Source organism: Scyliorhinus torazame, chromosome 30 (assembly GCF_047496885.1).
Source record: "Scyliorhinus torazame isolate Kashiwa2021f chromosome 30, sScyTor2.1, whole genome shotgun sequence".
In the NCBI taxonomy this organism is placed as follows: Eukaryota; Metazoa; Chordata; class Chondrichthyes; order Carcharhiniformes; family Scyliorhinidae; genus Scyliorhinus; species Scyliorhinus torazame.
In genome coordinates, this window is record NC_092736.1 from 23,709,982 (window position 1) to 23,731,850 (window position 21,869).

General features: G+C 46.3%; 1 protein-coding gene across 2 annotated transcripts in view; it reads left to right on the forward strand.

The window, feature by feature from the left end:
• idh3a (isocitrate dehydrogenase (NAD(+)) 3 catalytic subunit alpha) overlaps positions 1 to 21,587 on the forward strand; it is a 35,913-nt gene extending 14,326 nt beyond the window's left edge. For both annotated transcript variants that reach the window (XM_072492973.1, XM_072492972.1), the window contains exons 6-11: positions 2,011 to 2,144; positions 3,552 to 3,654; positions 3,767 to 3,831; positions 8,454 to 8,538; positions 9,755 to 9,907; positions 20,720 to 21,587. In XM_072492973.1, coding sequence (XP_072349074.1) covers positions 2,011 to 2,144; positions 3,552 to 3,654; positions 3,767 to 3,831; positions 8,454 to 8,538; positions 9,755 to 9,907; positions 20,720 to 20,803 — 624 coding nt within the window. In that variant the 3' untranslated portion in view covers positions 20,804 to 21,587. The remainder of the gene's footprint in view (positions 1 to 2,010; positions 2,145 to 3,551; positions 3,655 to 3,766; positions 3,832 to 8,453; positions 8,539 to 9,754; positions 9,908 to 20,719) is intronic.
• The last annotated feature ends 282 nt before the right edge of the window (positions 21,588 to 21,869 follow it).

A 21,869-nucleotide genomic window follows, 5' to 3' on the forward strand; every position in this document is an offset into this window, starting at 1 on the left:
AGTTGACCTCTCTACCCTGGGGAAAAGCCTCTGAGTATCCACTCTGTCTATGCCCCTCATAATTTTGTAGACCTCTATCAGGTCGTCCCTCAACCTCCGTCGTTCCAGTGAGAACAAACCGAGCGGTGAGCCTCAACTCTCCAGTCTCAGTGATCACTCCCAGGTAGTTGGTTGTGCAAACCAGTGGCCGTAGCCCCGGGATCACAGCTCAGCAATCGTGCAAAACTATGTGAGGGACCTTCAAACCCGCTGACACGCTGTGGGGATGTGCTTGAAGACTCGATGGTAGAAGACCAAAGTGGCGACTAGGGGCTTTTCACAGTAACTTCATTGCAGTGTTAATGTAAGCCTACTTGTGACAATAAAGATTACTTTAAAAGAAAGGGACAATGCCTCAGAAAGCAGAGACCAGCAAGGTATGTGACACACCCAGGACACTGCCATGGCACTTAGGGAGAGGATTGGCCATTCATTTACCCAGTATGAGGCCCAAATCAATCATGGAAAGTCATTGATATACCATGACAACAGATCTCCTGCTAGGAGTAGATATAAGCAGGACACAATGGTTCCTTCGCTCTCACTCATGCCACCTTTTGCTCAACAGCAAGGTAAGAACATTACAGGAGCCTCTGCTATTCCTTTCCTCATAGTTTGACTAGCCTGGGACTATATTCCTTGATTCAAATATGGTATAATGTTCTTTTTTTATGTGTGGTGTAAAACCACTTGTAAGGTCATTTTTATTCATTCGAGGGATGTGGGCGTCTCTGGCTGGGCCAGCATTTATTGCCCATCCCTAATTGCCTTGAGAAGGTGGTGGGAAGCTGCCTTCTTGAACCGCTGCAGTCCATGTTGTGTAGGTACACCCACAGTGCTGTTCGGGCGGGAGGGTTACATATTTAATCAAATACTCGCCAGTGAATGGCGGGGCAGATTGTTGGAGCACGGCGTCACTGCTGTCTCTGGGGAATGTGGCGTTGGGGCTCAGTTGCTTGGCCAGCGAGGCAGAGGGGAAATGGGCGAGTTGCCTCAGTACATTCCATCTTAGAATGGCATTGGTGAAGCAGGGGAAAGTGTTCAGCTCTCTGGTTGCTGGTAGGAGGGGCAAGGAGATCCAGTTGACAAGACCGATGTTAAAGTCAGTTTAACCCTAGCCTGAAGCTAGCACACCTTTCCCGTGTTCCCAACAAGGAACCTGTTCAGAGTTTCTGCTCTCAATAGCGCCCACTGCTGGTTATCCTCGCTGGGTGCTGAAGGACATATTAGATACTGAATATTGAATGTTATATTCCTGAACTGAACGTAGCTCCTGGAGTATCTGGGGGTATGTGAAGATAATGGTATCTTCCAAAACCACATCGAGAAGAGGATTTAATTTTCTTATAATAATAATTATCTTTTATCAGTGTCACATTAGGCTCACATTAACACTGCAATGAAGATACCGTGCAAATCCCCTAGTCACCACATTCCGGCGCATGTTCAGGTACACTGGGGGAGAATTACAACACTTCTTTTGGGACCTGTGGAAGGAAACCGGAGCACCCGGAGGAAACCCACGCAGATACTGGGAGAACGTGCAGAGTCTGCACAGACAGTGACCAAAACTGGAATTGAACCTGGGACCTTGGCGCTGTGAAGCAACAGTGCTAACCACTGTGCTACTGCGTCTGGACAATGCTGAGTTTGCAAACCTTGGAAAAAAAGATGCTATTGACGTTGGTCTCAGCACCTTTTAGGCTATCGATGTACCCTGTTTGTGTGTGAGTAGCAGGGGCATACAGGATTAAATCTCCAGGCATCGAGTCCCCTCGAGTCGAACAACCTTCTGGATAAATATTTATTAAGCCTGGTTGGAGGAAGTTGGAGATGTTTCATGTGGATGTTCGGATGTTCCTGTTGGTGCAGCTGCTATTTTATCTTTTTCTGATATGCTCAATGTGACAGTGTTGTCCTGTTAATGTGGGCGATTTGTGTAAACTTTGCCTGACTCTGACTGTGTTGCAGATTGTTGAAGGGGTGGTACAAAGTATAAAGCTGATCACAGAGAACGCCAGCAGGCGCATCGCAGAGTTTGCGTTTGAGTATGCGAGGAACAATCAGAGGAGCACAGTTACAGCCGTGCATAAAGCCAACATCATGTAAGTGGGATTGAAACACACACTTTTACTAGTCGTGAATCCAGCTTCCTTAAAATGGCTGCCATGTCTGATATTCCAGCTGGTACTGTCTTGTACAATAGCACAGGCGATAGTGATGTGGAAGAGGACAGTGAGGGAGGCACGGTCTCTGTTCCATAAAGTCCCACCATTAAGTGTCAGTTGTGTGGGTGGAGTGCCAAGTCCCCCTCCCTGTTAACAACCTGGGTGTTACCATAATTAACCAGTCCCACAAATACTGGCTCTACATGAGGCAGGGAATTCTGCAGAGAGTAACTCACCTCCTGACTCCCCCACAGCCTGTCCATTATCTACAAGACATTAATCAGGAGTGTGATGGAATCCACTCTGCCTGTCTGGATCAATGCAGCTCCAACAACACTTGAAGCTTGAAACTTGCTTGATCTGTACCCATTCAGCGTTTTAAGCATGTTTCACAGTGGAGTTAGATTGGACTCGAACAATAAACTCTGTTCCTTTCTCCACAGATGCTGTCTGACCTGCTGAGGTTTTCCAGGATTTTGTTTTTATTTCGGGCCTCCTGCATCTGTAGCATGCAGCTTTCTCCTTAAACATGCACACCCTCCACCATGGTGCACAGTGGCAGCAATGTGTATCAAATACAAGATGCGCTGCAGCAACTTGCTAGTGCTTCTTCGCTAGCATCTTTCGAACCTCGACCACGCAAAAGATCAGGGTAGCAGGGGCATGGGAACCTGACCACTAGTTCCCCTCCAGGCCACACACCATCTTGAATTGGAATATTTCAACCGTTCCTTCATTGCCATTTGGTCAAAATCTTCCTAACCTCGCTGACCCTTCATCGCTACTTCTTAGGTTAGGTGGATTGGCCATACCAAATTGCCCCATGGTGTCCAAAAGGTTAGGTATGGAAATGTGGGGAGGGGGGGGGGGGGGGGGGGGGGGGTGGCAGGCTAGATAGAGTGCTCTTTCAGAGGCTCGGTGAAGACTTGGTGGGCCAAATGGCCTCCAGCACTGTAGGGATTCTGATTCTGTAGGGATTCTATGATTAAGGGCAATTAAGGATGAGCAACAAGCTGACCTTGCTAGCGACACTCGCAGCCTGGAAGTTCACTTCCACTAGTGTATTGTAAATCAAGAGACATTAATATGAATTTTTTTTAAAATTCGGATGGTGTTTGTCGAATTAATATGTTGAAGTTTAGGTGAACTCTCCTATTTGACCTTCATCTCTTGCCAAAAGCAGGTGAATGTGAGCATGACAGAGTCACTCGACATCGTGTGCGGAGCTGCATTCTGACACTGCTAACACTTATCCAACGTAGCCTCTTCTATTCGGCTCTGATACAACAAACGTATTCGCTCTATAGGTGATCCTGCACCTGACCTTGTGAATGTGTGTTTCAGGCGAATGTCAGATGGACTTTTCCTGAGAAAATGTAGAGAGGCAGCAGAAAATTGTAAAGATATCAAGTTTACAGAAATGTACTTGGATACAGTCTGTCTTAATGTAAGTCTCAGAACTATGAAATTATCCATTTTATAGCTTGTCGACTTGCTTTTTCATAAAATGGAACCATATTGTCGTTTAAACTGTTTAACAAAACTGTTCCTTCCGTCAGATGGTGCAGGACCCGACGCAGTTTGATGTCCTTGTGATGCCGAACCTCTATGGCGATATTCTGAGGTTAGTATACCCGATGGAGGCTGGTTGTCCTGCAAAGTTTGTGCATGCTCTTCCCCCTCCCACCTGGTAGTTCCTGGCCTCGGCTCAATGCTTTGTCCCTGAGATTGGGATTGTGGATGTCTGTGGATGTTTCCTGAGGTAGATAGCTGTGGTTGCACTGGGCTATGTCCACATTATCACCATTGTAGCAGCCTTCCATCTCGTGAGATGATGATTTGCACCGTGGTGGTCAACTATGTTTAGCGTCGGCAGCACGGTGGCGCAGTGGGTTAGCCCTGCAGCCTGACGGCGCCGAGGTCCCAGGTTTGATCTCAACTCTGGGTCACTGTCTGTGTGGAGTTTGCACATTCTCCCTGTGTTTGCGTGGGTTTCGCCCCCACAACCCAAAGATGTGCAGGCTAGGTGGATTGGCCACGCTAAATTGCCCCTTAATTGGAAAAAATGAATTGGGTACGCTAAATTTAACTATGTTTAGCGTCTGACATCTGTGCTGCATTTTCTGTAGAGGAAGACCGGGGCTGAGAATAACAGCAACCTAACTGAGGACACCAAACTGCGAGTCTGCCACGTGCTCCGTGTACTCCTCGACAGTGGCGGGAAGAGCAACATACGCTTGGCAGAATAAAAAACAGTTTTTGCTGAACTCTGGACCAGCTGAGCTTTCCATTCCTCCTCCGCCTCTCCCAATGCCCTTCCTAGTAGTCAGCCTCAAGAAGCCATGGCCATCAGTAACTGCCTCTCAGTATTTAGTGTCAATATCTGCCATCTTCATGTCTTGTTTACTGGTGTATTTGTAGTGGCGGTATGGATACCCAGGAGGTCGTGACCTACTGGCAGGTTCACTGTACAGAAGGTCTTTGGATATATTAATGGGTGTTGGTCCAACGCACAACTTGATTGGCTTAGCAATGAGTATATGCTGGTGGAATTAACACGCGCCAAGACCTCTGGGTTGGTGATCTTGTCCTGCCAAGTGACCCAGAGAATACCTCTGGGACAATGAAGGACAAAACTGTTCAGCTTTTTCTCCTGCCGAGCATATGTTGCTCTGTCCCGCTACTGTAGAGGAGTACACTGAGAACGTGACAGACTCGCAGTTTGGTGACCTCAGTCAGGTTGCTATTATTCACCGTGGTTGCCCTTGTTCTTGTACAAGGTGGCAATCTTTATCCCACACTTGGCCTGAGACACTGCCCCCTCTCAACAAAGACAGAGAGGATTATGGAGATTCTGAGGCATGCTTATCATAGATTCATAGAATTTACAGTGCAGAAGGAGGCCATTAGGCCCATCGAGTCTGCACCGGCTCTTGGAAAGAGCACCCCATTTAAACCCACACTTCTAATCTATCCCCGTAATCCAGTAACCCCAACTAACCTTTTTGGACTCTCATGGCCAATCCACCTAACCTGCACATCTTTGGACTGTGGGAGGAAACCGGAGCACCCAGAGGAAACCCACGCAGACCTGGGGAGAGCGTACAGACTCCGCACAGACAGTGACCCAAGCCAGGAATTGAACCTGGGACCCTGCCGCATCGTTATCTGGAGCTTTGCCTGTACCAGGCTCCCATTCCAGAACATTGTCACGAGAAAATTCTAGTTTAGAACATAGAACATAGAACGATACAGCGCAGTACAGGCCCTTCGGCCCACGATGTTGCACCGACATGGGAAGTCAAAAAACAAAAGCCATCTAACCTACACTATGCCATTATCATCCATATGCTTATCCAATAAACTTTAAATGCCCTCAATGTTGGCGAGTTCACTACTGTTGCAGGTAGGGCATTCCACGGCCTCCCCACTCTTTGCGTAAAGAACCTACCTCTGTCCTATATCTATTACCCCTCAGTTTAAGGCTATGTCCCCCTCGTGCTAGCCATTTCCATCCGCGGGAGAAGGCTCTCACTGTCCACCCTATCTAACCCCCTGATCATTTTGTATGCCTCTATTATGTCTCCTCTTAACCTTCTTCTCTCTAACGAAAACAACCTCAAGTCCATCAGCCTTTCCTCATAAGATTTTCCCTCTATACCAGACAACATCCTGGTAAATCTCCTCTGCACCCGCTCCAAAGCTTCCACGTCCTTCCTATAATGAGGTGACCAGAACTGTACGCAATACTCCAAATGCGGCCATACCAGAGTTTTGTACAGCTGCAACATGACCTCATGACTCCGGAACTCAATCCCTCTACCAATAAAGGCCAACACTCCATAGGCCTTCTTCACAACCCTATCAACCTGGGTGGCAACTTTCAGGGATCTCTGTACATGGACACCGAGATCCCTCTGCTCATCCACACTTCCAAGAACTTTACCATTAGCCAAATATTCCACATTCCTGTTATTCCTTCCAAAGTGAATCACCTCACACTTCTCTACATTAAACTCCATTTGCCACCTCTCAGCCCAGCTCTGCAGCTTATCTATGTCCCTCTGTAACCTGCAACATCCTTCCGCACTGTCGACAACACCACCGACTTTAGTGTCGTCTGCAAATTTACTCACCCACCCTTCTGCGCCCTCCTCTAGGTCATTTATAAAAATGACAAACAGCAACGGCCCCAGAACAGATCCTTGTGGTACGCCACTTGTAACTGAACTCCATTCTGAACATTTCCCATCAACCACCACCCTCTGTCTTCTTTCAGCTAGCCAATTTCTGATCCACATCTCTAAATCACCCTCAATCCCCAGCCTCCGTATTTTCTGCAATAACCTACGTGTGGGGAACCTTATCAAACGCTTTACTGAAATCCATATACACCACATCAACTGCTCTACCCTCGTCTACTTGTTCAGTCACCTTCTCAAAGAACTCGATAAGGTTTGTGAGGCATGACCTACCCTTCACAAAGCCATGCTGACTATCCCTAATCATATTATTACTATCTAGATGATTATAAATCTTGTCTCTTATAATCCCCTCCAAGACTTTACCCACAACAGACGTGAGGCTCACCGGTCTATAGTTGCCGGGGTTGTCTCTACTCCCTTTCTTGAACAAAGGAACCACATTTGCTATCCTCCAGTCCTCTGGCACTATTCCTGTAGCCAATGATGACATAAAAATCAAAGCCAAAGGCTCAGCAATCTCTTCCCTGGCTTCCCAGAGAATCCTAGGATAAATTCCATCAGGCCCCGGGGACTTATCTATTTTCAGCCTGTCCAGAATTGCCAACACTTCTTCCCTACGTACCTCAATGCCATCTATTCTAATAGCCTGGGTCTCAGCATTCTCCTCCACAACATTCTCTTTTTCCTGAGTGACTGCTGACGAAAAATATTCATTTAGTATCTCGCCTATCTCTTTAGACTCCACACACAACTTCCTGTCCTTGACTGGCCCTACTCTTACCCTAGTCATTCTTTTATTCCTGACATACCTATAGAAAGTTTTTGGGTTTTCCTTGATCCTACCTGCCAAATACTTCTCATGTCCCTCCTTGCTCGTCTTAGCTCTCTCTTTAGATCCTTCCTCGCTACCTTGTAACTATCAAGCGCCCCAACTGAAACTTCACACCTCATCTTCACATAGGCATCCTTCTTCCTCTTAACAAGAGATTCCACTTCTTTGGTAAACCACGGTTCCCTCGCTCTACGCCTTCCTCCCTGCCTGACCGGTACGTACTTATCAAGAACATGCAGTAGCTGTTCCTTAAACAAGCTCCACATATCCAGTGTGCCCAACACTTGCAGCCTACTTCTCCAACCTATCCCCCCCCCCCCCCCCCAAGTCATGTCTAATGGCATCATAATTGCCTTTCCCCCAGCTATAACTCTTGCCCTGCGGTGTATACTTATCCCTTTCCATCACTAACGTAAACGTCACCGAATTGTGGTCACTGTCCCCAAAGTGCTCACCTACCTCCAAATCTAACACCTGGCCTGGTTCATTACCCAAAACCAAATCCAATGTGGCCTCTCCTCTTGTTGGCCTGTCAACATATTGTGTCAGGAAACCCTCCTGCACACATTGTACAAAAAACGACCCATCTAATGTACTCGAACTATATCTTTTCCAGTCAATATTTGGAAAGTTAAAGTCTCCCATAATAACTACCCTGTTACTTTCGCTCTTATCCAGAATCATCTTTGCCATCCTTTCCTCTACATCCCTAGAACTATTTGGAGGCCTATAGAAAACTCCCAACAGGGTGACCTCTCCTTTCCTGTTTCTAACCTCAGCCCATACTACCTCGGAAGAAGAGTCCCCATCTAGCATCCTCTCTGCCACCGTAATACTGTTTTAGACTAGCAGCGCCACACCTCCCCCTCTTTTGCCTCCTTCTCTGAGCTTACTAAAGCACCATCTTTAGCACCATTTATCATTTGAATCTCAATTGAAAGTTTTGGGAAAGGAGAAAAAATACGTTCACTATCACAGCTTAAACAAATAACTGATTTATCTTTCACAGCCTCAAATGTCCCAAAGCAACTTAGTCAAATACAGTAGGACATGTAGTGGCCAACTTGTGCATTGCAGGATCGCTCAAACAGCAGTGAAATAATGACTAGATAGCTGGGCTGTGGGGGTCGGGCGCTGCGTGTGGTGGGTGGGGGAGGGGGTGCTGTGACTTTGCTAAATATCACTTTGTGTTTCTTTGCTGTGTTTCAGCGATCTTTGTGCTGGACTGATTGGCGGACTGGGAGTTACACCAAGTGGGAATATTGGCGCGAATGGAGTCGCAATCTTTGAGTCTGTAAGATTTTCAGTGTCACACAGCAAAATTAAAATGATCAAGTCTCATTTTGCACAAGTGTGCATTTTGAATTCGCAAAATTGAGCTGAGATCCAATGAATCTCCCGTGGGGATTCTGTACTTGGAGGTCTCTTCAGGGCTTGTTTTTATTTTTCTCTCCGCCACTCTTGGTCATGTTCGGGTGGACCACCCTCAGACTTAACCTGCACCCACCTTAATTTCCAGGTTTAGATCCATCTAATTGGGCAAATGTTTCTAATTGGGCAAATGTAGTCCCAAGTGTACACAGCCCTTGACTGGGACTGGCACCTGGATTGGGATCCTATTGCTGCTACAGGCCAGAGAGATTCCAGGGCCTCCTGGCTACTGCCATAAACCACAGTCAAAATAAACCTCTGCCCTGGCTACCTGGTACAGTGGGGTGGGAAAGGAGAGGGTGTCAAAATGAAGGCAATCCTTTAGCGTGGCCAATCCACCCACTATGCACATCTTTGGGTTGTGGGGCTGAGACCCACGCAGACACGGGGAGAATGTGCAAACTCCACACGGACAGTGACCAGGGGCTGGGATCGAACCTGGGCCTCGGCGCCGTGAGGCAGCAGTGCTAACCATTGCAACACCGTGCTGCCCCAGGAACCTTTGATCTTCTAGCTGGCACTGCTGCGACTGCTTGGTATTTATCTCCCCAACCATAAAGAGAACTGTGCTTGGCTCTCTTTATCCTTTCATGAGATGTGGGTGTCACTACCAAGGTCAGCATTTCTTGCTCGAGGGCAGCTCAGGGTCAATCGCATGTGGACCAGGTAAGGACGGCAGATTTCCTTCCCTAAAGGACATTGAGCCAGATGGATCTTTACAACAATCGATAATGGTTTCATGGTCACCAATGCTGCGACTGGCTTTCAGTGGCATTTTGATTAATTGGTTGAATTTAACCATTCGCCGTGGTGGGATTTGGTCTCCTGCCCCCAGTGTGTTAACTTGAGCCTCTTGTTTACTAGTCTAATGACAATACCCCAACACCACCATCTCCCCACAGCCCCTCTGGAAAAATCAGATTTGTGTGGCTTGGATCTATTCCGTGTGATTAGATAATTTTCCTCCAGTTTGTATTGAATTCAAGAAGCTGGTGTAAACATTTTGAATTGTCTGCATCAGAATTGCATGTCGCTCGCTCATTGCCCAATGCTCTTTTCCACCTTGCCCCTTTTCTCAGGTTCATGGTACCGCGCCGGACATTGCTGGCTTGGATTTGGCAAATCCCACTGCCCTCCTGTTAAGTGCTGTAATGATGCTGCGACACATGGAGCTCCACAAACCAGCTAAAAAGATAGAAATCGCCTGCTTTGAAACAATTAAGGATGGAAAGGTAGGCACAGTAAGAGTATATTTCAGAAAGAGATAAGTGTTTCGGCCGATCTTGCTCCTTTCTCGATAGCACCTCCACATTCCCAAATCGGAAAGCCACACTTGAGTTCAGCATTTTGGTGTTTGTTGTCGGTACAGTACTGAATGAGTTCTGCATTGTCTGAGATGCCGTCAGCTCTTTCAGGTGAATGTAAAAGACCCCGTGGCGCTAGTTCAAAGGAGTGCAGCAATTCTGTCCGGTCTCTTGGCAAAAAATCTATCCCCTGTTTAAAATCGCTTAAAACAGATAATCTGGTCATGGTCGCATTGTGGTTTGCGGGAGCCTTCTGTCTGTAAATTGGCTGCTGACTTTCCTATGTTACATCGGCGAATGCACTTCAGAACTGCTCCATTGGCTGTCCAGCACTTCAGAATGTTTTAAGGTTGTGAAAAGTGCTATATAAATGCATATCTCTCCAGAGGAGGTTCACAAGAATGATCCCCGGAATGAAGAGCCTGTCGTATGAGGAACGGTTGAGGACTCTGGGTGTGTACTGATTGGAGTTTAGAAGGATGAGGGGAGATATTATTGAAACTTACAGGATACTGCGAGGCCTGGATAGAGTGGACATGGCGAGGATGTTTCCACGTAAGAAAACCTAGCAGCAGAGGACACAATCTCAGACTGAAGGGGCAATCCTTTAGAACAGATGAGAAGGAATTTCTTCAGCCAGAGAGTGGTGAATCTGTGGAACTCTTTGCCGCAGAAGGCTGTGGAGGCCAAATCACTGAGTGTCTTTAAGACAGATAGATAGGTTCTCGATTAATATGGGGATCAGGGGTTATGGGGAGAAGGCTGGGGATGAGAAACACATCAGCCATGATTGAATGGCGGAGCAGACTCAATGGGCCGAGTGGCCTAATTCTGCTCCTATGTCTTATGGTGCCAGCTCTTTGAGAGGGCTGCCCAATTAGTCCCGCTCCCCTGCTCTTTCCCCAGAGCCCTTCAAGAATTTATCCAATTCCCTTTTGCAAGTTAAATGGATTTCTCCCATCGCGCCCTCAGCAACTGGCTGCGTAATAATATTCTTCCTCGTACTACCACTGGTTCCTTAGTTAATCGACTTGTATCTGTGGCCTCTGGTTACCGATTCTCCTCCCACAGGAAGCATTACCAGACCCCTCACTGTCGGGCACACTGATACCTGACAACTGGCTGTGTAGGGTTTTTCAGCTGAGGAGATTTGCCCCGTGATGGGGATGAATGTCTCTGCTGACTTTGGGGCAATCTTGCTTGGAGGCCCAATAAGACAGACCTGCACTGGTGTCAAACTGAGACCTGGTTCCCTCAAATATATCTTTAGTTTGGAAATTCAAACCTTGTTGGCTTGCTTGTGCTCATTTGGGATGGATAATATCGTGTCCCTCGATATTGTGAGGGATTTTTCCCTCCACCCCAACCTACTCATTACTTTCTTCCCACTCCCTGTTTTATATTGGGGAGCACTTCCCAAAGGACTGGAAACATTTTCTGGGACCTCACCAACTGGCCATTCCTTTGCGTGTCAACCTCGAGTAGAAAAGGTTGTTGGGATAGTCCATGTCGGGGAATCGCCGCTGAGCTTAAAATATGTTTTCCCCAGCAACCTAAAGCCAGGAATCGCCTGCAACACTCACATCATGGCTGAGATAGGCCACGGTGCATTTAACTTTTACACCCACTTGGGTTTGGAATAAAAGTGGGTCTGTAATGAAATGGCACCCCATGTTTGGTTGTTGTGGGGGTCACTAGCACAGTGGTTAGCACAGCTGTTTCACAGCTCCAGGGTCCCAGGTTCGATTCCCGGCTTGGGTCACTGTCTGTGTGGAGTTTGCACGTTCTCCCCGTGTCTGCGTGGGTTTCCTCCAGGTGCTCTTGTTTCCTCCCACAGTCCAAAGGTGTGCAGGTTAGGTGGATTGGTCATGCTAAATTTCCCTTAGTGTCCAAAAAGTTTAGGTGGGGTTACTGGGTTATGGGGATAGGGTGGAGGTGTGGGCTTAGATAAGGTGGTGGTAGGGTGCTCTTTCCTACAGCCGGTGCAGACTCGATGGGCCGAATGGCCTCCTGCACTGTAAATTCTATGAAATCACTTGCTGAGTGAAAGTGATATAATTGGACTATGATGCAGTGCTGCAATAATAAGAATGCATATCCTGTCCTTTGTTTAAGTTGGTGAGTACAGTTAAATACTAAAACTTAGGGCAGTTTGAACGGCAAAGTTGGAACATCATTCGATATTTCCCTGCAGAATAGACCAAGGCACAAAGAAGTGCAGCAGCAACCCCTACAGGCAGCGGCTATAATTACAGCATAACCACTTTCCATATATGGACAACGCAATAGATATGTCATGCTTACAGACTTAAATGCTCTATAAGTATGATGTTTGTAGAAGGCTTCAAAGGGCTTGGTCATGGGATCTTGCTTTGTCGCAGTGAGCAATCTGAGGCAAATCGCACAACATTTGGCTCAAATTCCATGGAGGGAGCTTCTTAGGCAGTCTCCATCCCTACAAAATTTGTCTCCCCCTCAAAGTACCAGTCGGAAAAGAAATTATTTATCCAGCATAACCTGTTCTTGCTATACGATGCACCATTTAATAAAGATCACTTCTTCAGATGTCACAAATGTCCTTAAATATTCTTCTGACGAAGAGTCTGCTCCATTTAAAGATCTAATTCCGAGCGCTGAGCTGATATTCTTCTGAAGATGAATGGAATTCTCTCTGACTGCCACTCTCCTGACGGTCGGTTCCCTCAGTCCCTGTCTTGCTCCATATCGTTTAGGTATGTTGCCCACCGTAAGAAAGTTACTTTTAAAGCCTTTTAGATGTCTTTCCATTCGTTGGCGGCCAGGGTGTGACATCACCAGGGCCACACTGACCTATTGATGATGGCCTTGGATCATGCTAACAGATGATAGATTGTAGTTTTGTTTAAAACTTGAAGTTAAAGCCTGCACGATTTCACTGAAACATCCTTTTGGTTAATGTCATTGTTTTTGTTTACGGCAGTATCCCTTTAAGGGGCTGTCCCTTTTAATTTGTCCCTCAGTTTATTTGATTCAATCAAAATAATTGGAGACCACAGTAGCGTTTGAATAGATCAAATCTCAACCTTCTAGCTGGCAAATATCCTGGCAGTTTATTAACCAGGACCCTTGAGTTCTGTGTAACCTCATCAAAGCCTCTTGCACACGGACGTCTCCTTTTAACTGGAAAATGTCCCGTGTTGCTTCTTGGTAGCACCATCTGATGTTGCTGATTTTCAGCAGGTTAACGGGGTTCGATGTTCTGTTCTGGTTGAACATTCGGCTTGAAACCGGTCCAATAAAGGATTCCTATTCCTTTCAGTTCCTGCCCAAAAATAAACACACATCGACCCCTTTTGTAAATGTGAATTGCTGTCTTTCTTGCCTCCCCAGAGCCCTTGAATCTGCTGTCACTTTCCAAATGAGAAATCAACCATCACAAATTGAAGCTTGCTCAGATTTCCATTACTGCCTTGCTGGAATGTTCCCATGGATGTTACAAATGGCATTCACTGCGATTGGGGGGGAAAAACGATCCCTCCTCCACCTTGCCCTCTCCTTAAGCTCCAGAAACACTCTTCCACTGTCCAGCTGAGTGTGACTACCTTGCCTGATTCTACTCTTACATAACTAGTTGTGGTGTAAGAATCTCCTGCAACAGCGTCTCTTTCTGCTCCTGCCCGTTGCTCCTGGAGCCCCCCCCCCCGATCTATTCCTGCCACATCATAATTCTCGTCTAGTTATTGCTGTTCCCAGCAACATCATCCTAAACGTAACCTCCTGGCTCCATATGTACGCTGAGGACAACCCACCACCCCTCTCTCGACCCCTCCACTGCCTCTGTCTTAGGTCACTGGGACATCTGGTCTCGGATAAGATGAAATTTCCTTCAGTTAACCATTGGGAAGGCCCAAGCCCTAATCATCGGTGCCCACCACAACCTGCTTCCCAGCCACTGATTCCAATCTGATTCTTGGGCCATTGTTTCAAGCTGTTTGCAACCTCTACATCCTATTTGACCTGGAGTTCTATGAAGTGCCTGGGGACGTTGTACTACGTTACAGACTAAACCCAATAACAAGCTGTTTTCCAAATGAAAGGCTGCAGAATTTTAGCTTTGGTTGACTAACCCCTCTTCCCTGGTTAACCAGAGTGACCACTGCAGTTTTCGATCATTTAGTCTGGCATCAGCTGATGTACTGTCCTCCTTACCAAATTGGATGTTAGATTTGGCGATCGAAAGTTTGATCTAGAACAAAGAAAATTACAGCACAGGAACAGGCCCTTCGGCCCTCCCAGCCTGCGCCGATCCAGATCCTTTATTGAAAAAGATAGATGTCTTTCCAAAGAATAAAGGGATTTGGCGATATGGTGTACGGGCCGGAGAGTGGAGCTGAGTCCACAAAGATCAGCCATGATCTCATTAAATGGCGGAGCAGGCTCGAGGGGCCAGATGGTCTACTCCTGTTCCTAGTTCTTATAAACCTGTCGCCTATTTTCCAAGGATCTACTTCCCTCTGTTCCCCGCCCGTTCATATATCTGTCTAGATGCATCTTAAATGATGCTATCGTGCCCGCCTCTACCACCTCCGCTGGCAAAGCGTTCCAGGCACCCACCACCCTCTGCGTAAAAAAAACTTTCCAAGCGCATCTCCCTTAAACTTTCCCCCTCTCACCTTGAAATCGTGACCCCTTGTAATTGACACCCCCACTCTTGGAAAAAGCTTGTTGCTATCCACCCTGTCCATACCTCTCATAATTTTGTAGACCTCAATCAGGTCCCCCCTCAACCTCCATCTTTCCAACGAAAACAATCCTAATCTACTCAATCTTTCTTCATAGCAAGCACCCTCCATACCAGGCAACATCCTGGTGAACCTCCTCTGCACCCTCTCTAAAGCATCCACATCCTTCTGGTAATGTGGCGACCAAAACTGCACGCAGTATTCCAAATGTGGCCTAACCAAAGTCCTATACAACTGTAACATGACCTGCCGACTCTTGTACTCAATACCCCGTCCGATGAAGGCAAGCATGCTGTATGCCTTCTTGACCACTCTATCGACCTGCGTTGCCCCCTTCAGGGTACAATGGACCTGAACTCCCAAATCTCTCTGTACATCAATTTTCCCCAGGACTCTTCCATTGACCGTATAGTCCGTTCTTGAATTAGATCTTCCAAAATGCATCACCTCGCATTTGCCTGGATTGAACTCCATCTGCCATTTTTTTGCCCAACTCTCCAATCTATCTATATTTTGCTGTATTCTCTGACAGTCCTCGCTATCTGCAACTCCACCAATCTTAGTATCATCTGCAAACTTGCTAATCAGACCACCTATACCTTCGTCCAGATCATTTATGTATATCACAAACAACAGTGGTCCGAGCACAGATCCCTGTGGAACACCACTAGTCACTTTTCCCCATTTTGAGACATTCCCTTCCACCACTACTCTCTGTCTCCTGTTGCCCAGCCAGTTCTTTATCCATCTAGCTAGTACACCCTGAACCCCATACGACTTCACTTTTTCCATCAACCTGCCATGGGAAACTTTATCAAACGCCTTACTGAAGTCCATGTATATGACATTGACAGCCCTTCCCTCATCAATTAACTTTGTCACTTCCTCAAGTGACAAAGTTAATTGATGAGGTTTGTATTATTAGGTTTGTAAGACATAACCTTCCCTGCACAAAACCATGCTGCCTTTCACTGATAAGTCTATTTTCTTCCAAATGTGAATAGATCCTATCCCTCAGTATCTTCTCCAACAGTTTGCCTACCACTGACGTCAAGCTCACAGGTCTATAATTCCCTGGATTATCCCTTCTACCCTTCTTAAACAAAGGGACAACATTAGCAATTCTCCAGTCCTCCGGGACCTCACCCGTGCTCAAGGATGCTGCAAAGATATCTGTTAAGGCCCCAGCTATTTTGTCCCTCGCTTCCCTCAGTAACCTGGGATAGACCCCATCCGGACCTGGGGACTTGTCCACTTTAATGCCTTTTAGAATACCCAAAACTTCCCCCTTCCTAATGCTGACTTGACCTAGAGTATTTAAACATCCATCCTTAGCCTCAACATCCGTCATGTCCCTCGCCTTGGTGAATACCGATGCAAAGTACTCATTAAGAATCTCACCCATTTCCTCTGACTCCACGCATAAATTCCCTCTTTTGTCTTTGAGTGGGCCAATCCTTTCTCTAGTTACCCTCTTGTTCCTTATATACAAATAAAGGCTTTGGGATTTTCCTTAACCCTGTTAGCCAAAGATATTTCATGACCCCTTTTAGCCCTCTTTATTACGCGTTTGAGATTTGTCCTACATTCCCGATATTCCTCCGAAGCTTCATCAGTTTTAAGTCGCCTAGATCTTGTGTATGCTTCCTTTTTCATCTTAGCTAGTCTCACAATTCCACCCATGGTTCCCTAATCTTGCCATTTCTATCCCTCATTTTAACAGGGACATGTCTATCCTGCACTCGAATCAACCTTTCCTTAAAAGACTCCCACATTTCAAATGTGGATTTACCCTTAAACAGTTGATCCCAATCCATATTCCCTAGCTCCTGCCGAATTTTGTTATACTTGGCCTTTCCCCAATTTAACACCCTTCCTTTAGGACCACTCTCGTCTTTGTCCATGATTCTAAAACTTAAGGAATTGTGAAAGCTATTCACAAAGTAATCACCGACTGAAACATCAACCACCAGGCCGGGATCATTCCCCAATACCAGGTCCAGTATGGCCCCTTCCCGAGTTGGACTATTTACATACTGCTCTAAAAAAAACTCCTTACAAATTCTGCTCCATCTACGCCTCCAACACTACATGAGCCCCATTCAATGTTGGGGAAGTTAAAATCTCCCATCACGACCACCCTATTGCTCCTACATTTTTCTATAACCTGTCTACATATTTGTACCTCTACTTCACGCTCGCTTTTGGGAGGCCTGTAGTAAATTGCTAACAATGTTACTGCACCCTTCCTATTTCTTAGCTCTACCCATGTTGCCTCAGTGCTCGAATCCTCCATCGTGCCCTCCTTAATCACAGCTGTGATATCATCTCTGACCAGTAATGCAACTCCTCCACCCCTTTTACCTCCCTCTCTATCCCTCCTGAAGCATCTATACCCTGGGATATTTAGTTGCCAGTCTTGCCCTTCCCTCAACCAAGTCTCAGTAATACCAATAACATCATATTCCCAGGTACTAATCCAAGCCCGAAGTTCATCTGCCTTACCTGCTACACTTCACGCATTAAAACAAATGCACCTCAGACCACCTGTCCCTTTGCGTTCATCGTCTCTTCCCTGTCTACTCTTCCCCTTAGTCACATTGAGTTTATTATCTATACCTTACTGGCTTTAGCTGCTGCCTCTTTACTGACCTCTAACTTCCTAATCTAAAAGAGTGGCTAAGGTAAATATTGGTCCTTTAGAGGATGAGAAGGGAGATTTAGTAATGGGAGATGAGGAAATGGCTGAGGAACTGAACAGGTTTTTTGGGTCGGTCTTCACAGTGGAAGACACAAATAACATGCCAGTGACTGATGGAAATGAGGCTATGACAGGTGAGGACCTTGAGAGGATTGTTATCACCAAGGAGGTAGTGATGGGCAAGCTAATGGGGCTAAAGGTAGACAAGTCTCCTGGACCTGATGGAATGCATCCCAGAGTGCTAAAAGAGATGGCTAGGGAAATTGCAAATGCACTAGTGATAATTTACCAAAATTCACTAGACTCTGGGGTGGTCCCGGCGGATTGGAAATTAGCAAACGTGACACCACTGTTTAAAAAAGGAGGTAGGCAGAAAGCGGGTAATTATAGGCCAGTGAGCTTAACTTTGGTAGTAAGGAAGATGCTGGAATCTATCATCAAGGAAGAAATAGCGAGGCATCTGGATGGAAATTGTCCCATTGGACAGACGCAGCATGGGTTCATAAAGGGCGGGTCGTGCCTAACTAATTTAGTGGAATTTCTTGAGGACATTAACAGTGCGGTAGATAATGGGGAGCCAATGGATATGGTATATCTGGATTTCCAGAAAGCCTTTGACAAGGTGCCACACAAAAGGTTGTTGCATAAGATAAAGATGTATGGCATTAAGGGGAAAGTAGTAGCATGGATAGAGGATTGGTTAATTAATAGAAAGCAAAGAGTGGGGATTAATGGGTGTTTCTCTGGTTGGCAATCAGTAGCTAGTGGTGTCCCTCAGGGATCAGTGTTGGGCCCACAACTGTTCACAATTTACAAAGATGATTTGGAGTTGGGGACCAAGGGCAATGTGTCCAAGTTTGCAGATGACACTAAGATAAGTGGTAAAGCAAAAAGTGCTGAGGATACTGGAAGTCTGCAGAGGGATTTGGATAGGCTAAGTGAATGGGCTAGGGTCTGGCAGATGGAATACAATGTTGACAAATGTGAGGTTATCCATTTTGGTAGGAATAACAGCAAAAGGGATTATTATTTAAATGATAAAATATTAAAACCTGCTGCTGTGCAGAGAGACCTGGGTGTGCTAGTGCATGAGTCGCAAAAAGTTGGTTTTCAGGTGCAACAGGTGATTAAGAAGGCAAATGGAATTTTGTCCTTCATTGCTAGAGGGATGGAGTTTAAGACTAGGGAGGTTCTGCTGCAATTGTATAAGGTGTTAGTGAGGCCACACCTGGAGTATTGTGTTCAGTTTTGGTCTCCTTGAGAAAGGACGTACTGGCACTGGAGGGTGTGCAGAGGAGATTCACTAGGTTAATCCCAGAGCTGAAGGGGTTGGATTACGAGGAGAGGTTGAGTAGACTGGGACTGTACTCGTTGGAATTTAGAAGGATGAGGGGGGATCTTATAGAAACATATAAGATTATGAAGGGAATAGATAGGATAGATGCGGGCAGGTTGTTTCCACTGGCGGGTGAAAGCAGAACTAGGGGGCATAGCCTCAAAATAAGGGGAAGTAGATTTAGGACTGAGTTTAGGAGGAACCTCTTCACCCAAAGGGTTGTGAATCTATGGAATTCCTTGCCCAGTGAAGCAGTAGAGGCCCCCTCATTAAATGTTTTTAAGATAAAGATCGATAGTTTTTTGAAGAATAAAGGGATTAAGGGTTATGGTGTTCGGGCCGGAAAGTGGAGCTGAGTCCACAAAAGATCAGCCATGATCTCATTGAATGGTGGAGCAGGCTCGAGGGGCCAGATGGCCTACTCCTGCTCCTAGTTCTTATGTTCCCATCCCCCTGCCGCATTAGTTTAAAACCTCCCCAACAGTGTTAGCAAAAGCACCCCCTAGGACATTGGTTCCAGTCCTGCCCAGGTGTAGACCATCCGATTTTTAATGGTCCCACTGCCCCCAGAACCGGTTCCAATGTCCCAAAAATCTGAACCCCTCCCTCCTGCACCATCTCTCAAGCCACGTATTCATTCTGACTATTCTTGAATTTCTACTCTGACTGTCTTGTGGCACTGGTAGCAATCCTGAGATTACTACCTTTTGAGGTCCTACTTTTTAACTTATCTCCTAACTTCCTAAATTCTGATTGTAGGACCTCATCCTGTTGTTTACCTATATCGTTGGTGCCTATATGCACCACGACAACTGGCTGTTCACCCTCCCCCTTCAGTATGTCCTGCAGCCGATCTTAGACATCCCTGACCCGTGCACCCGGGAGGCAACATACCATTTGGGAGTCTCGTTTTCGACCACAGAAACGCCTGTCTACTCCCCTTACGATTGAATCCCCTATGACTATAGCCCCTCCAGTCTTTTTCCCACCCTTCTGAGCAGCAGAGCCAGCCACGGTGCCATGAGCCTGGCTACTACTGCCTTCCCCTGGTGAGTCATCTCCCCCAACAGTATCCAAAGCGGTATACCTGTTTTGGAGGGAGATGACTGCATGGGACACCTGCACTTCCTTCCTGCTCTTTCTCTGCCTTTTGGTCACCCTTTCCTTGTCTCCCTCACCAGTCCTAATCTGCGGTGTAACCAGCTCACTGAACGTGCTATCCACGACCTCCTCAGCATCGCGGATGCTCCAAAGTGAGTCCATCCGCAGCTCCAGAGCCGTCATGCGGTCTAACAGGAGCTGCAGCTGGACACACTTCCCGCACATGAAGGAGTCAGGCATCGGCCGCGCCCCTGAACTCCCACATTGAGCACGAGGAGCATAACACGGGTCATGGGATCTCCTGCCATTTTTACCCTTGACCTTAACTGATTACAAATATAATATCAAATAATGAATAAGTGAAAGGAATAAAGATTTTACTTACCAATCACAATACTTACCAACCCACGAAGAGTTAAATCTCTCCCAGCTACTGCTAATTGGAGCACTTTCCTTACCAGTCAATCAGGTCACTGCTTTGCTGTGATGTCACTCTTCAAGGTAAGTTTTTTAAGATTTAAAGAGGTAAACTTACCTTCCCGACAGACCCCTGGCCACTGCTCCTGCTGAAAATCTGAAGGCCCCTTCTCTGGCAGCTGTGTCCCCGCCGCTCTCCTCGCGCTCTTTCACTGCGTCCCCGCCGCTCTCCTCGCGCTCTTTCACTGCGTCCCCGCCGCTCTCCTCGCACTCTTTCACTGTGTCCCCGCCGCTCTCCTCGCGCTCTTTCACTGTTGATTCTGATGTTGATTCCACAGGTTTAGTGGGTACCTTCCACTGTGGGATAACATGGCTGGCAGCATCAGGCCCCCCCCCCCCCCCCCACCAAACGATTCTTTCTGTTCATCTTGTGCAGTCTAATCCATTATCGATCTTTTTTACAGGTGCTGACCAAAGATCTTGGAGGCAATTCTAAATGCTCCGAGTTCACTGCCGAAATCTGTCGGAGGGTGCGGGATCAAGATTGAGTCACCGTCTGGCCCAAAAAAACAACTCCAGCATAAAGAATCAATCCATTGCTGCCATGTAAACAACTGCTGCAAATTGTCATTTCACTGTCCTGCAACTTTCCATCGTAACGTTTGGTTGAAATCTTATCTTTTGCTGTCTTTAATGGTATTCCAATTTTTCTATTTATTGAGTATTTTTGTTCAGACCGACAAGAGTATTGTGTTTTTTTTTTTCCAATTGAAAGCTGCTAGTAAGATTGGGCATGAGATCTCGCTGTTCACTGCCACCCCCTTTAATTAAAATTGATTTCAAAATGCCGTCTTCCATTTTGCCAACTCATTGAAAATTGGTTTGAATGTCATTGCTTCTATTCTGTTGTTGAAAGATGGGACAGCGAATCGAGCTTCCATCCCAACTTTGTGCTCTAAGAAAGCATATTTGCGTTACAAGCTGGCCCTTACCTCAAAGCTGGCTAACCCCCGCCTGACTGAATTCATCACCATGGCACGTTTCCGCTGCTTACACATACTTGCCCACCTTGCTTTTCTTCGGCTCAAGGTGACATTTTTAAAGCTTTTAAATACTTTTTTAATTTACTAACAAACTGACTGCTGTACACCAGTGGGACTAGTAGAAAGTGTTCTGTATAGCTTTTTTAAAAAAAGTCGCTTTCAGTTATTTAATATTGATTACTCGAGCCTGCTGGACTGAATCGGATTTTTTTAAATGCTCTTTGTTTTGTCATAAACCCATTCCAGCTGTATTAATAAAGCTGCGATGCAGCAAGTTACCGCTCTTAAATATAGCAAGGAATATTTTGTCATGTAAGTTTTTAAGAACCGCGCTCTGAAACGCTGCCCAGTTCTACATGTTTGTGGCTGATTTGGTATGCGGTGGTGATCATCAAAACCGAGTTTGAGGAGCAGATTGAGCGAGGGCTGTCATCCACAAGTGTACTTGGTAAAGTTCCCCTCCAAGGTCACCCACCAGGAGTTTTCGCAGGAAGTGTACAATCGATGGTGACACACATTTGAAAGGTTTAACAGATTTACCTTAAGTTAATCCTTTGGGGGAAGAGTGATT